This window comes from Puma concolor, chromosome A2 (genome assembly GCF_028749965.1).
Source record: "Puma concolor isolate L17-30 chromosome A2, mPumCon1.1.hap2, whole genome shotgun sequence".
Classification (NCBI taxonomy): Eukaryota; Metazoa; Chordata; class Mammalia; order Carnivora; family Felidae; genus Puma; species Puma concolor.
Window position 1 is genome coordinate 6,147,698 of NC_141668.1, and position 13,317 is coordinate 6,161,014.

General features: G+C 65.3%; 1 protein-coding gene across 8 annotated transcripts in view; it reads right to left on the reverse strand.

Annotated features, from left to right (window-relative positions):
- Nucleotides 1-13,317, reverse strand: part of AGAP3 (ArfGAP with GTPase domain, ankyrin repeat and PH domain 3) — a 54,951-nt gene that overhangs the window by 20,099 nt on the left and 21,535 nt on the right. For 2 of the 8 annotated variants that reach the window (XM_086686263.1, XM_086686273.1), the window contains exons 2-9: nt 8,051-8,109; nt 7,695-7,782; nt 7,405-7,490; nt 7,119-7,260; nt 6,618-6,752; nt 6,329-6,456; nt 4,580-4,738; nt 953-1,045 (exon numbers count right to left, since the gene is read on the reverse strand). In XM_086686263.1, the coding sequence (XP_086542389.1) occupies nt 953-1,045; nt 4,580-4,738; nt 6,329-6,456; nt 6,618-6,752; nt 7,119-7,260; nt 7,405-7,490; nt 7,695-7,782; nt 8,051-8,109 (890 nt within the window). Of the gene's footprint in view, nt 1-952; nt 1,046-1,205; nt 2,150-4,579; nt 4,739-6,328; nt 6,457-6,617; nt 6,753-7,118; nt 7,261-7,404; nt 7,491-7,694; nt 7,783-8,050; nt 8,110-9,365; nt 10,556-12,400; nt 12,627-13,317 lie in introns of those variants that run through there. The other 6 variants (XM_086686268.1, XM_086686246.1, XM_086686254.1 and 3 more) reach the window with 6 other exon arrangements.

Sequence of the window (13,317 nt, forward strand, 5' to 3'; positions counted from 1 at the left end):
TGGGACCCTGACGCTTCCAGGGGTCTCCATTCTAAATAACCTTCACTGTGGGGTCGGAATCTCACTCTCACATAGGAATTCTGGTCAGACTGCCCACGGGCCCCAGCAGGCCCAGCCTGGAGGACTAACCCGATCCCAGGGCCCGGGCCTGGCCAAGCTCTGGTGGTCTGGCCACACCAGTCTCCTCTGTGGTCAACACCTGACAGACAACGTGGCCCCTGTAGACATGGCGCGTCTCACCACCAGCTCCCAAGATCCGCGCGGCGCCCAGCAGACCAACCAACCAAGCCACTGCCCCCAACCTCATGGGCACCTCAGAGACGGACACCTCCTCGCTTCACCCCCATCCAGCTCAGCAGCTCAAGAACCCTGCTCGACACACCGCCATCTTTGCACAAGGACGCCCTCCGTTGTTCAATGTCTTTTTCCAGCACGGGGACCCCTCTGGGGGTGGGGGGGGTGGGGGTTGTCTAGTGGCCCAGCCCTGCCAGAGACTCAGAAAAAAAAGGGGGGCCAGGAGGGGGCAGCCCAACTCAGCTCCTCCTTTACCAGCGAACAGAGGCTCGTGTGAACCCAGGGTAGGACCAGCCCTCCCAGGGTACCCTTTTGTGAATTCCTTTTCTGGGACTGGGAGAGGTGGGCCAGGTCGCCCGGCTCCAGAAGCGCCAGCCCGCGCGGGCCAGCCGGTGAGGACGGCAGGTGGCTCTCTGCTGCCCCCCGGTGGTGGTGAGGAGGACGCGGCCGAGCTCCCGCCCGGTAGCCTCTCTTCCCAGGGGGGTTTGCCCTCAACAGGCGATCCGCTCTCTCGTTGAGGATTCAGGCCCGGCAGGGGCAGTGCTGGCCTTATAGCAGCCAGCCCCCAGAGGCGCTGAAGAGCGCCGCCCTCCAGCGTTTCCTGGGCCTCATCCCTCACCTCCACTGCTCTCTGGCCACAGGGGAAGGGACTGCTGACCTGTTTGATGGGGATGGCCCGACCGCTCCCGATGCTGTCCACCTTGCAGTCGGCGGCTTTCTTCTCCCTGTCCAAGTCGGCACCCTTTCGAGACTGAAAGAGAAAAGAAGAGGCGTGTTAGAGGGGCGCAGGGCCCACGGGGGACAGCTGCCCGCCTGGACTCCCCAGCCCTCCCCTCCTCCCTCCTCCTGGGCAGGCCCTAGCAGTGGGGGCGGGGCCGGGGCGGCGGGACCGGGAAGGAACTGAGACCACGAGTATTCCAACGGGTTTATTCTTACACACGGCACCATACAGAGCAGCACAGGTCACTGAGCCAGGCCCGCCCCTTACAAAAGAGCAAGGACACGAAATACCGAGGGCGCAAGGAGCGCGCAGCCCAGGGGGCTGGGGCGTAAGAGAAGGGAAGGGGCGAGGAGAGGTGGACGGTGGGGCTGAGGGACGGCTGGGAGCACAGGGCACGAGAACCGGGGAGAGCCAAGTCCAGAAGTGAGCGGGCAGGGGCCCGTCTGCGGCACAGACACCACACGGCACGTTGCACCGAGCGCGGTCGGCGAGGCCCGAGGGGCACAGTGGATGGAGAGAGAGAGGAGAGAGGCCAAAAGAGGCCCTGCGCCCCTGCCAGGCTCCTGGGGCAGAGCCCGCCCCAATGCGGATCCTAGGAAACGGGGAGGGGCCAAGAGGGGGAAAGGCAAGCGCGCGCGGCGTGGGCGTGGCGTCCGGAGCGGAGCAGGAACGGCAGGAGTCCATGCAGGAAGGAGCAGAGGAGGGAGGGGCGGGAAAGCTCCCCCCAGGAGCAGCTGGGCCGGGGCGGGCGCTCGGACGCCCCCGCCCCTCGGGGGCCTCGTTGCGCTGGCCCGGGGCGCCGGGCGTGGGGCCGAGCTCCCTTCTTCTCCATGCAGCGAGCCTGGCGCAGCGCGTCCAGCCGGGCCTGGTCCCCCGGCAGCCCCCAGCCGCGGGCTCCAGCGTTCCTAGCCTTCCCTGGGGGTGGGGGTTAGTTACAAAGGTTCCTGTGGGTCTCTGGAGTGGGGAGCACGGCGGCCGCTTCTCATCTGAGAGCAGTCCCAAGGCCCGGCCCGCCTCCGGCCCCGCACAGGGGAGAATGTCCAGAGGTGCTGTGTGTCACCACCTGGTCTTCTAATTTGGAAGGAGTTGGAAAGGCCTTTTTGTTGATGAAAAGTTGGAAACAGTGGCACATATCTGCAAATATCGAAAGAATAAAGATTTTGGCAAGTTATACTCAAGCCCCGCACGAGTTGGTCAGCACTGGTGAGGGCAGAGACCCAGGTGCCTGGGGAGAGGAGGCAGCGGGATGAAGAGGAGGAGGAGGAGGAGGAGGAGGAGGAGGCGGTGGCGGCAGAGGCCGCTGGGCAGTCCATCTCATCGGGGAATGTTCGCCACTGGGCAGCCGGGGCCCCTGTCCCTCCTGTTGTCCCAGGCTGCCAGGAGCCGAGGACACAGGGCACAGGACTGCAAATGCAGCGCGGAGTGGGGGGGGGGGGGTGTCAACCGAGGGAGCAGAAAGAATCGGGCCAGAGGCTGCTGCCCGCAGCTCCACCATCAGCACCTGCCCGGGGCGTCTCCTGGGCGCCACGGCCTCTGCCCCTTCGGCCCAGGGAGGAGGAAGGTGGATGGGGACCGCCGCCACCGGGTCCCCGGAGCAAAGAGCTGGTTGGGAGGGGGGGGTGCAGCCTGCCCCAGCCAGGCTGGTGAGCCAGGAGGCCCCCCAACCACCGGAGGATCCCTGGGAGCCCCGAGGGGCAGCCCCCGCCCCACGCCCCCCGCCCAGGATGGGAACCGGGGCAAGAGCGGCAACAGAATGAGTACATGAAGTCATGGGGGAGACTGGGGACATCGATGGCCACATCCAGGGGGGCGGGTCACAAGGACACCAGGCCACAGAGCAGGCGTGGCTCTGCTGGGGAGGACGATGAGGGCGAGGAGGTGGCCCCAACAGCAACGATGAGAGGGGGAGGTCCCGAGATGCACTCCTGGAGACAGACATGCCTCGAGGCCTCCTCGTGGACAATGGCGCAAGGGAGGTCACCATGGAAACAATGGAAAGAAAAACTAAGGTCGCCACAGTGAAGATGGAGAGAATGAAAGGGCCCGAGGGAAGGCTGTGCCATGGGCGCGCGCAGCAAGGATGGCAGGCGGAGGCAGCACAGCGGAGCAGGCAGCGGAGAGCACAGGGCAGGGGGCACGAGGGGCCGCGGCGAGGAGGCCGGGAGCTGCGCACGGACGGTGGGTAGAAGGGGGGGCAGAGGGAGGAGAGCGTGCCCTGGGGTGCTGCAGGCCTGGCAGCGGAGGAAGTGGGAGGTTCGGGATGGTGCTGAGGGAGCGGGTGTCAGACAGCAGATGCCAAGGGCGCAGACGGCGGTCACTGCAAACACAGGCACCCGAGGGCTCTACGGCAGCGGCAGCAGCGGGCGTGGGCACAAGCAGGCAGCCCAGGGCTCTGTGTGTCTCAATGGGCATGAACAGAAACAAAGAGCTTCAGGTCTAGGCGGGGTCGGGGCTGGGGAAGTGCCATGCGGCGGCAGCTGTCAGCAGGAAGGGTTGGTCGGCATGGACAAGGAGGGGGCACACGGCAGGCACAGGGCGGACGGACCGGGGCACACCGGGAGCGGCAGTGTGCCGGGCGGGCGGAGGCGAGAATGAATGAACAAGGCCTGGGGGCACTGGCTCTGTCTGGGCGGGGCTCCCGAGAGCCTGGCGGGGCCTGCCCGGCCGGCCGGACGCGGGACCAGGCTGGGGACCAAGCCCTGATGGTCCGAAAGAGGCGCACGGACTGACGCAGCAGTACAGAGTGATCTCCTGAGAATCCACACGGGCAGCTCAGCCACCTGTGTCTGACCCAAGCCTCCCAGAATGACCCCAGCCAAGTCCTGGCTGGAGGTAAGGGGCTGGGGGCACTGTGTCTCAGATGCCGGGGGCACCTAAGAGCTGCGGGGCTGGGCCCCTGGCAGTGGAAGGCAGTGGAAGGTCCCTGGTGTGAGGTCTGTGAGGGCGGGAGCCTGACTGAGGGCTGGAGGTGGGGAGGTGAGGCCTGGGGAAAGCTGTCTAAGCCTTTGGGGGGCCCGCAGGCGCGGGCGGGAAGCGTAAGGTCACGGAGAAAACAGAGTGCAGACAAGGAGGCCTGAGCCCCCCATTCTGGCTCCACCAGCTAATCTCCGTGCGGCCTTGGGCCAAAAACTTAGGGGGCTCGGTTCACAGCTGTGGAATCAAGAGCGTCGGGCAGGGGGTGGGGGGAGCGGGGAGTTAGGACAGACACGTCCAAAGATCCTTCAAGCTAAGCTGGCCCAGAAGACCTAAGGGTCAGGGAGAGGGGGTGAGTGTATGCAGCGGAGGCAGGACAGTATGTATGGATACGCTGCGGGAAAGCCCTTGTGGGCACAGAAGAACAATCTGGAAGAGTCTGGATGTGCGCGAGGGCCCTGGTAAGGGGCCCACGGAAGCTGTGTGTGTCTGTGCGGATGGAGAGCCTGCGGGTGGCATCTTCCTGACTCGGGCTGCCCCGTGGCCCGGCCGTCTGCGGTTCTTGCCTGCTCCCTCCCAGCTGGGGGCTGGGCCCCACCTACTCAGTGAAGGCAGCCGGGCAGGTGCCAGGGCAGGGCTCGGGGCACATACCGTGAAGATGTTGGAGCGCCGCTTGGACTGCTTGCGGACGGGTGTGGGGGTGGAGGAGGCCGCCACGGTCTCGATGCGCAGCTCCCGCTGGCTGACGCTGGGGGTGGAGGGGACTGAGGATGAGTAGTCGCTGAAGGCGCTGCTGCCGCCATTCGTGGCCTAAGGACAGAGAGGGCTGCTGAGGGCTGCTCTGGGGTGAGGGGCAGGCAGCAGGTGGGAGCTGGGAACCCCTGAGGCATGGGGACCTGGCCTGGGACTCACAGGGCAGCAGAGGCGGCCTGGAGGCCGGTGAGACGCAGTCACTACCGCACGGGGCTGCCCCCCGCCCGAGAGCCCCGGCAGGGGTGATTCTGTGCCCACCAGCGAGCTGAATCAGAGGCAGCGCTCGCGGGCCAGAGTTAAGTGACAGAGGTGAGAGTTAAGTGAGCGCACTGTGGGGTCTCATCTCAGGGGTGGGTCTGGCGCGAAGCAAGAGGTCACCTTGGATGAGCTCCCAGGTCCTATGCCAAAGAGGCAGGAGGCCAGGGTGGGGCTCAGGGGGGCCAGGGGAGCCTAAGGCCTGCTTCTGGACAGTGTGTGCGACAGGGGCAGGGGTCCGGGAGAGCCGAGGCCCGAGAGCAGACCAGAGCAAAGACTGCCACCAGAGTAAGCGGATGAGGGAAAGAGGTGGGACAGGAAGAGAGACAGAAGGGATCACAGGATGGAGACAGAGAGTGCACAGCAGTGACTGCCCTGGGACCCGGGAAACACGTACGGCCCAAGGCCTGCTCCCTGCCTGCCCGTAAGATGGTCACTGGGTAGAGAAGGTGTCCCGCCCTGACAGCCTCTTCGAATCCTCCCCTGCGCACAAAGAGCACAACGCTGGCCCTCGGCCGGCAGAGCCACCCGGCAGGGCCCGCGCGCAGAGCCGAGATGTACACGCCCTGAAATGTGCCAGCTGAGGCGCAGCGGTTCAGAGATAGTGAAGACAGACCTCTTCTCCGTGGGGGACGCTTTCAGGGAAACTAAACTGTCTGTCTTCTACACACTAAAGGAGGGACCTCTGGAAAAAGCCACCAGACTGTCCTCAGGAAGCTGGTGGGCCGGGGCGGGCCCTCAAGACAACAGCCCTTGGCGGAAGGAGAGCGGAGGTTGTCCACCTGACCACTCGATCCGGCTCATCTGTGACGACCCAGGGCTTTCTGCAGAGCCGGCCATGGAGTCGGGGAAACGGTTACAAAAGGAAGGGCCAGACCCAAACGCCAAGGGCCAGAAAACAACCAGGCGGTAGGCAGCGAGCGGGCAGGCATCCGAGGGGCATTACGGGAAAAGTACGGGCAGGACCCGGCTCGGAACACCCCTAACGCCCCTCATGGCACAAAGGCTGTTGGTCCCTGTGGGGCACGTGCTGTCCTTCCAAATGCAGGCCCCACAGGTGAGGGGCAAGCGGGCCTAAGAGAACTCTTCGCGCCTCCCGAGTGTGGCTCCGCGGGGCGTAGCTCCTGACACGGCTCTATCGGCACCGACCTGAGCGAGTGCTCAGGATGCTTCGGCTAAAGTGGCTGCAGGGATGGACGCTACGGGGAGGCGGTCACCACGGGGCACAGATGAGGCCAGGCCAGGCGTGCAGGCGATGGGGGACTCAAGCCAGCGCTTCCACACGATCCGCAAGGCGCGAGAGCAGACGGGGTGGGGACACGCAGGCAGACAGACAGGATGATGAGGGCGGTGGGGAGGACACATGGCGGGAGGCGGGGAGGCTGGCCGCACCTGGTTGATGTGCACGGCCGGGATGGAGGCAGCGGACACTGCCGAGTGGCTGGGGGAGTTGGGCAGTGACTTGCAGGGCCCGATGGCCAGCTGCTGCTTCTTCCGCAAGGCCACGACTTTCTGGGCCACTGCAGGGGACAGCAGAGTCAGTTACCCCTCTGGGGGGAAAGGGAGAAGCCCGGCTTAGAGCCGTCCCCCGCCCCCACCGGGGCCCACGGCCCCCCGCCGGCCGCAGAGCCTCCTGCGCCGCGCTCCGGGGGGGTGCCGTCCCGCCCCGCGCCCGAGTTACCGTCCTGGAAGACGCGCTCCACGTTGAGCCCGTAGGTAGAGCACGTCTCGTAGTAGGTGCAGCGCTTCAAGTCCGTGGACAGCTTGCGGGCCCTGCTGTCATCGATGACCCGGGGGTTTGCGGCACTGATGGCGTCTGTCGGAGGCGGGAGGGTGGGAATTTACTCAGCCGGCTGAGAAGCAGGTGCCACGGCCGGGGAGGGTCGTTGGGGCAGAGGGCGGGTGGGCGACACGGAGCACAAGCGTAAGGGCTTCCAGGCCTTAGACCAGCCCTGCCACCGACTCAGAGGAGAAATGAGCCAGCTGCTCTGTTCCCGCGTCTCAAAAGACACGGGCGCGATCGTCACGCAGGTGGGAGGGTCTAGCTGGGGGAGATCCAGCGTGCGCGCGCGTGGCAAGGAGGCGCTGCCCGTTCTGGGGTGACACCAGGGCTCAGGAAGCACCGAGAGGGGAGTGACCCGGGACCGCCCCTCCCCCGTGCCAGCCCCGCGGGCCCGCTCACCCTGCGTGCCCACCAACACCATGGGCACCTCGCTGGCATTGCGGAAGCTGCACAGCCGCAGGAAGTAGTTGTACACGGTCTGGAAGCTGATTTCATCCTCCAGGCTGAACACAAACACCACCGCGTCCACCCAGGCAGCAAACTAGGGGGACGGAGCAGAATTACCACCCTCACCTGCTCACGGGCAACCTCCGCGCCCCTGTCCACACACACACAGCTTTGCCCAGCCCCAACCAGATCCTCGGGAAAGGGGCACCACGAGCCGGGGCTGGGGCAGGAGCGTCACCTGGAGCTCAGGGGGGCCTCCTTCATCTCGGATCAGCAACAGGTAACTCTGGCCATCCACCACAATCTCCTTCTTAAACCGACCCCCTAGGACAGAGCGCACGGTCAGGCCCCAAACTGGGAGAGCCCACGGGGGCCAAGCGATTCTGAAATCCACAGCTAGCAACACAGGAGACGGGAGGACTTGGAAGGACAAGGGGCTCCAGCCCCCCCCTTTGCACAGACGACAGCAAAGAGAGGAAGGGGGCGGAGGGGCCAGCCTCAGAGCCCAGGCAAGCCAATGACGCTCACCTTCAGGGGACTCTTCCTGGACATACGTCCCTGTCAGATAGCGGTGCACCAGGGCCGACTTCCCACTAGACAGGTTCCCCACAATGCCCTGTGGGAGAGGAAGGGGTGAGAGCAGCGGTCAGAGGGAAGAGACGGGGCAGGAAAGGCAGATGACGTTAGGAAGGAGAGGGGCCAGAGCTAAGGGCCAGAAAGGAAAGGACCAGAAGCAAGGGGCCTCGGAGAGAGGCCAAGACCTGAAAAGGAAGGGCCTGGCATCGGGGGCGAGGGGGTGGGGTGCAGCAGAGCCTGGGCCCATTGCTCTACCCGTACCCACCCAGCCCCAGGGCGGCCTGGACCTCCCACAAGGGCTCACTCACCACTTTGAGCTCCGGCACCGAGCGGCTCAGGGTCCACTCCTGGCTGTTCACAAAGGAGTCTGCAGAAGAGAAGGCCACCCATCAGGACCGAGGTGGCACACACCTGTGCTATCTGCAACCAGCTGTGTCCTACACTGCCCCTTCTTGGGCCAAGGCCAGAAAACAGCACGGTCCCGATGGGACCCCAACCCTCACCCCTGATTCCCTAGAGAGCGGCAGGAAAATTCTTCTGGAGGGGACCGGAAGAATGATAGTCCTCAGGGGAGAGGACCCCGAGAGGTGTGGGCCCAGGTCCCCCCGCCTGGGCCCGTGTGCCTCCTGATCTCTTACTGCTCCAGCAGGCAGTTCCCACCTTGAGCTGTCACACCCGGCCTGGTGCCACCAGGGCCCAGATGAGAGGCCTCTCCAATAGGTCTCAGCTCAGACCCAAGCTGGGCTGGGCGCCTGGCAGCTGGGCAGGGGGGCCAGCCTCCTGCGAGTAGGGACAGCTCACCCTCCCAGGGTGGGGCCACCCACCACATTCCTAGGCAGGGTGAAGAGGGAGGAGCCCTTACCTGGCCTTGTTCTGTGAAGGGCAGGTTGAATGGGGAGCTATCTAGCCTGCCCAACTGGCCCTCCTCCCCAAGCTCCTCCTTAGTTGGGAGGCCACCACCCTTTCTTTCCCCAGGGACCCGCCTCCTGGGATGCCTGGGCTCCAGTTCTCAGCTCTGGCCTGCCTCTGGCAGTGTCCGGGGAAGGGAAGCCTCCAGCTGCCCAGAGTCCCCCTCACCCCCACGGCCAGACCCGTGTTCTTTAAACTCTGCACTGTAACAGACATCCTCCAGCCAGCTCCAGGTGGCCCTGGCCTGGGCGGGCCTCTCTGCCTGCTTGCCCTCCCCAGGCTGTCTCAAAGAGTAGCCACCACCATCGATCGGGTCCACAAGTAGTCTCAGCTCATCTGCACAGGCAGCCGGGAGGGCTCAAGCCCCGCCCTGAAGCTAGAAACTCGTTCAGCCTCCGCTCCTCCTGGGCCTCAATTCTGCAGGTGCCAAAAGTGAGGAAGGGACCTCGTCTCCTACCATACCAGGCCACGGGCCAGAGGTAGCACCCGGCGGCGGGCGACCCCGACTGGACGCACCTGGAAGGCCTCCTCTGCCACGGCCACTTCCCCAGCCCATCAGCGACCCAGAGCCCAAAGGGGCGCCCATCTCAGTTGGCCTCTGGCCCCGCACACCACACCCACCTCTCCCAGGCAGGTTCACGGTTTGTTCTCACCCCCGCTCTCAACAAGGGGCTCCAGCCAGAGAGGACTCCCAGGCCGGGCTCTCTCCCTTACCGCTGGGCGCGCCCAGGAGCCCGGGGGCCGCGGCCGCCCGGCGGCTCCACAGCGGCTCGGCGGGCGCGGGCTCCCTCCGGCGGAAGCGGCTGGTGAGCAGTCTCCAGAGGCCGGCGGCGGTGCGGGGCCGGCCGGGCTCGGGCGCGGCGCGCGGGGCCTCGGCGCCCAGCAACAGGTCGCGGCGGCTGGGGAAGGCGCCCAGGGAGCTGGCGTCGCCGTCGCTGCGGGTGCGCGCCCGGGGCAGCAGCCCCGACTCGGCGCGCCGGATCTCCTGGCCGCGGCGCAGGCGGAAGCTGAAGCTCTTCCTCAGCGCCGACAGGCCACGCCGGGGACTCGGGGCGCCGCGCCCGCCGCCGCCGCCGCCGCCGCGGAGCACCTGCCAGCGCTGGCTGCTCCACAGCGAGGCGCCCCGCAAGAAGCCCGCGCTGCCCGCGCGGCCCAGCCCCGCGCCCGCGCCCTCGGCCGCCGCCAGCTCCAGGCGGTTCACCTCCAGGAACGTCATGCTGGTGGGCCGCGGCCGCGGCTCCTGGGCCCCCCGCGTGCGGCTGCGCCGGGCCGGCGCGGGGCTGGGCGCGGGGCTGGGCGCCGGGCTGGGCGCGGCCGAGCCGGGGAGCCCCGAAGGCGCGGGCCCGGGAGCCTGCGGGCGGCCGTCGGCGGGGCCGCGGCGGCCGAGGCGCGGGCGCAGGAGGCCGAGCAGCAGGCTGCGGGCGCCGGCGGGCGGCGGCCCCGGGCCGCCCGAGCACACGCTCCGCGGCCGCGCCGGCTGTTCGCGCGCGGCGCTCAGTGCGGCCTGGAGGGCGACGGCGGCGCGGCCGGTCGGGGCGCCGTGCAGGTCCAGCGAGTCGCAGACGCTGAGGGCGCGGCGGCAGGCGGCGGGCCGCTCCCGGCTGCAACTGTCCCCGGGCGGCCAGCCCCGCTCCATGCTCAGGGCCCGCGGGCGAGGGCCAGGCCCATGGCGAGGGGCGCGGGGCTGGGCCCGGGCCGGGGCCGCGGCCGGGGCGCACGGACCTCCGGCCTCTGGGCACCTGGTGTCGGGCCGACGGAGTCCCTCAACGCTTCCACCTCGCAGCCGGCAAGCCCAGACCTGGAGAGGCCTGCAGCCAGCCCCGCAAGGAGAGGCGGCAAGCCTGGCCTGGAACACCCTGGAACGGCAGCACCAGGGGAGTCGGCCTGCTGGGGCAGCCCCCGGAGCCCTCAGAAAACAGGAAATTCCAGCCCAGGGCTCCTCCTCGGATTGGGGCAAGTAGGTGAGGAGCCGTCATTACCAGCAGGGCCAAATAAATAACAGTCCTCAGCAAGCCACACACCGAGCCCTGTTTTGGACAGAAGTGGGCATTTGCTCTTTCTCTGAAGCACCAAACAGGCGATACACCACGGGGCCCAGAATGATGAAAAGCTTCAGGGAGCAGTCAGGAGGCAAGTCATAGGCCCTCGCTGGCCCTCAGCCTCCTTATCTGTAAAATGGGAGGCCTGACTGGGGTCATCCTTAGTTTGGGGCCAAGACATTCTGAGGTTGGGAAACTCCAGAATCAGAGTTGCTGGCTCTTCTGTTAGTGGCTGAGGTGATCTTCTCCCTCGGAGACTAGAACATTGTCTAGACTGGGTTAAGTGTCCCGCCTAAGGGCAGCAGAAAGTCAACGGGTAAAACCTTCGGGCCCGGGCCACACAGTTCTGGACGAAGCGACTCATTTCTGGTCTGAGGTCTCCAGTGTCCTGCTTGCTGGGTCGCACCTCCTGCTCAGAGGCTGTGCAGAGGCTGGCCTGCCGAGGTGAAGTGCTCGCCCTCAATACTGGCTGGGGCCTGATGCTCACTCCCTCGGCGCTCCGATTCCTGTCCGCGCGTGTGGGCTGCACCAGAGACTCATTGAGTGCATCGCTCACCCAGGGGCAGGGGGCTGGCCCGCTGTGCTTTCCAGTGCATTTTAAACATCAGGCCCCAGCCATGAGCTGGTTTACCAGAATCCACAAGGACCATGAGCAAGCAGAGAAACCAGCTTAGGCAGCGACAAGGATGAGGGGGGGCCCCGCACGCGCTTTAAAAGAATACTCCCAAGTTTCCTCCACCCCCCCCCCCCCCCCCCCCCCCCCCCCCCCCCGTCCGGCCCAACTGCCAACGTCCCTCTCAGCCTCAGAATTCCGAGTTCCTGGTTAGAAGCAAAGTGGCACATTCCTGAGGGGGCTGGGGTGGGGGAATGCCTAAGGAAGGCAGAGCCTCTCCGCCTAGGTGCTCCCGAAGAACCCAGAGCTGGAAACTCTCAAGTCCCGGGCTGGATCTCCCAGGGCTGGAGAGCCCCGGGGGTGATTGCCTATTTTCCTGGGACTAGTTATTAACAGTGATGGGGATGGCTTCTTCCTCTCCGGGATGCATAGCCCCCAGATAATAGATGGTTCCACAGAGGAACCTTCCCCAGGATCCTTCAGGCATGGAGACAGGAACACGGCCCTGGAACCCTGACTCGCTTTTCCACATTTAAGTCTCCCACACTCAACTTCCCTATCTGCCTATCTGTCTGTCTGCCCTCCCTCTCACATACACCCGGGGAGTTACCCCTCCCCAGAAGACCAAAGCTGCTTATCACCAACCGTCCCCCCCAAGCCAGTGAAATTGCAAACACCAGACAGCGGCTATGCCTGGGGACTGAGAAGGGACAGGGCTGCTGTAGAACCCCACTGGCTGTCTCCGTGGGAGAGGAGCAGGACAGCATAAAGGGGTAGAGGCCCCCAGACACACACACACGCATACGTGCTGTGGGGACGCAGGCAGCAGTGGCTTCCCCGAGAAGGGAAAGAACATCTTATATTCTCGGAGGACGCACCAACTCCTGGCTCCCACGGCACCTGCAGAATCCAGTCCAAGCAAAATGCTCAGCCTGCGTCAGTTCCCAAACCTGCAACAGCGTCCTCATCCTCACCTGGCTGCCTCTTTCCTATCCCCCCTTCCCGGACCCAGAGAAGGACACCTGCCTACACATAAATACTGCTGGGACACCAAGCCAGCCGAAGATCTCAGGAACGAGAACAGCACGGACACATACCTCCCTTTCTCATTGGCGTCAGCCCCTGGTCAAGACGAAGTCTGTGTTCTGCCTGACAAGATTCTGCTCCAAAGAGATGTGGCAAACACAGCCCCGAAGACCTGAGGCCCCTCCTAAAAAGCTTCAAGCTGGGGTCACAGGAAGAGCACTGAAATCCTGCGACGCTGGCCCTCCTGAGTTCGCAGAGTCCTAAGGTCATCAGAAACACCAGGCTAACTCTTGCTGAGGGGTGAGACCGTCCGTGGCAATTTCTGGGGGAATTAAAGACAATTTCGCAGGATGCCTGGATGCCTGCGGTGTGCACTCGGGGAGCAGGGGGGTGGGGTGGGGGAGAGAATGGATACACTTTACCTGGAAGCAGACAGTACGGAAAACAAGCGGGGAAATCAGAAGGACAAAGAGCCGACTCTACATGTATCCACAGCTGGGTGGGCTGGACCCACTAGGCAAACCGGCCTGGGCCTGCGACATTACGAACCCCGGGGAGCCGGGGTTTGGAAAGAGAAAGACCCCTGCGACGGCGTGACCTGGGAGGCACTGCTCAGAAACCGAACACTGGTGTGAGGAAAGGGCAGCCTCCAGCCTGAGAATCCCACACAACCTTGGACCTAGTCTCCGCTCAAATATTTGCTAGGGGTGACCCACTGATAAGTAGGCAGCCGTGCCCGGCTGAGGCCACCCCAGCCAGAGAGAGTCTGAGGACGTCCTTCTCAGAGAGGAGGAAGGGCTAGCTCTCTGCTCAAAGCCAAAGGGTGCACGTGAGTGGAGGAAGTGATCTGGGCTCCTTCCGGCGGCCGGAGGGGTCCGAGAGTCACCCTGGTGTCTCCAACATCGGCCACGCTCTTCTCGTCCACAAGGTGGCAGCAAAACATCTTCCTGCAGCTTGGGCGCCGCAGAGAAGGGAGGCCCCAGGAAGG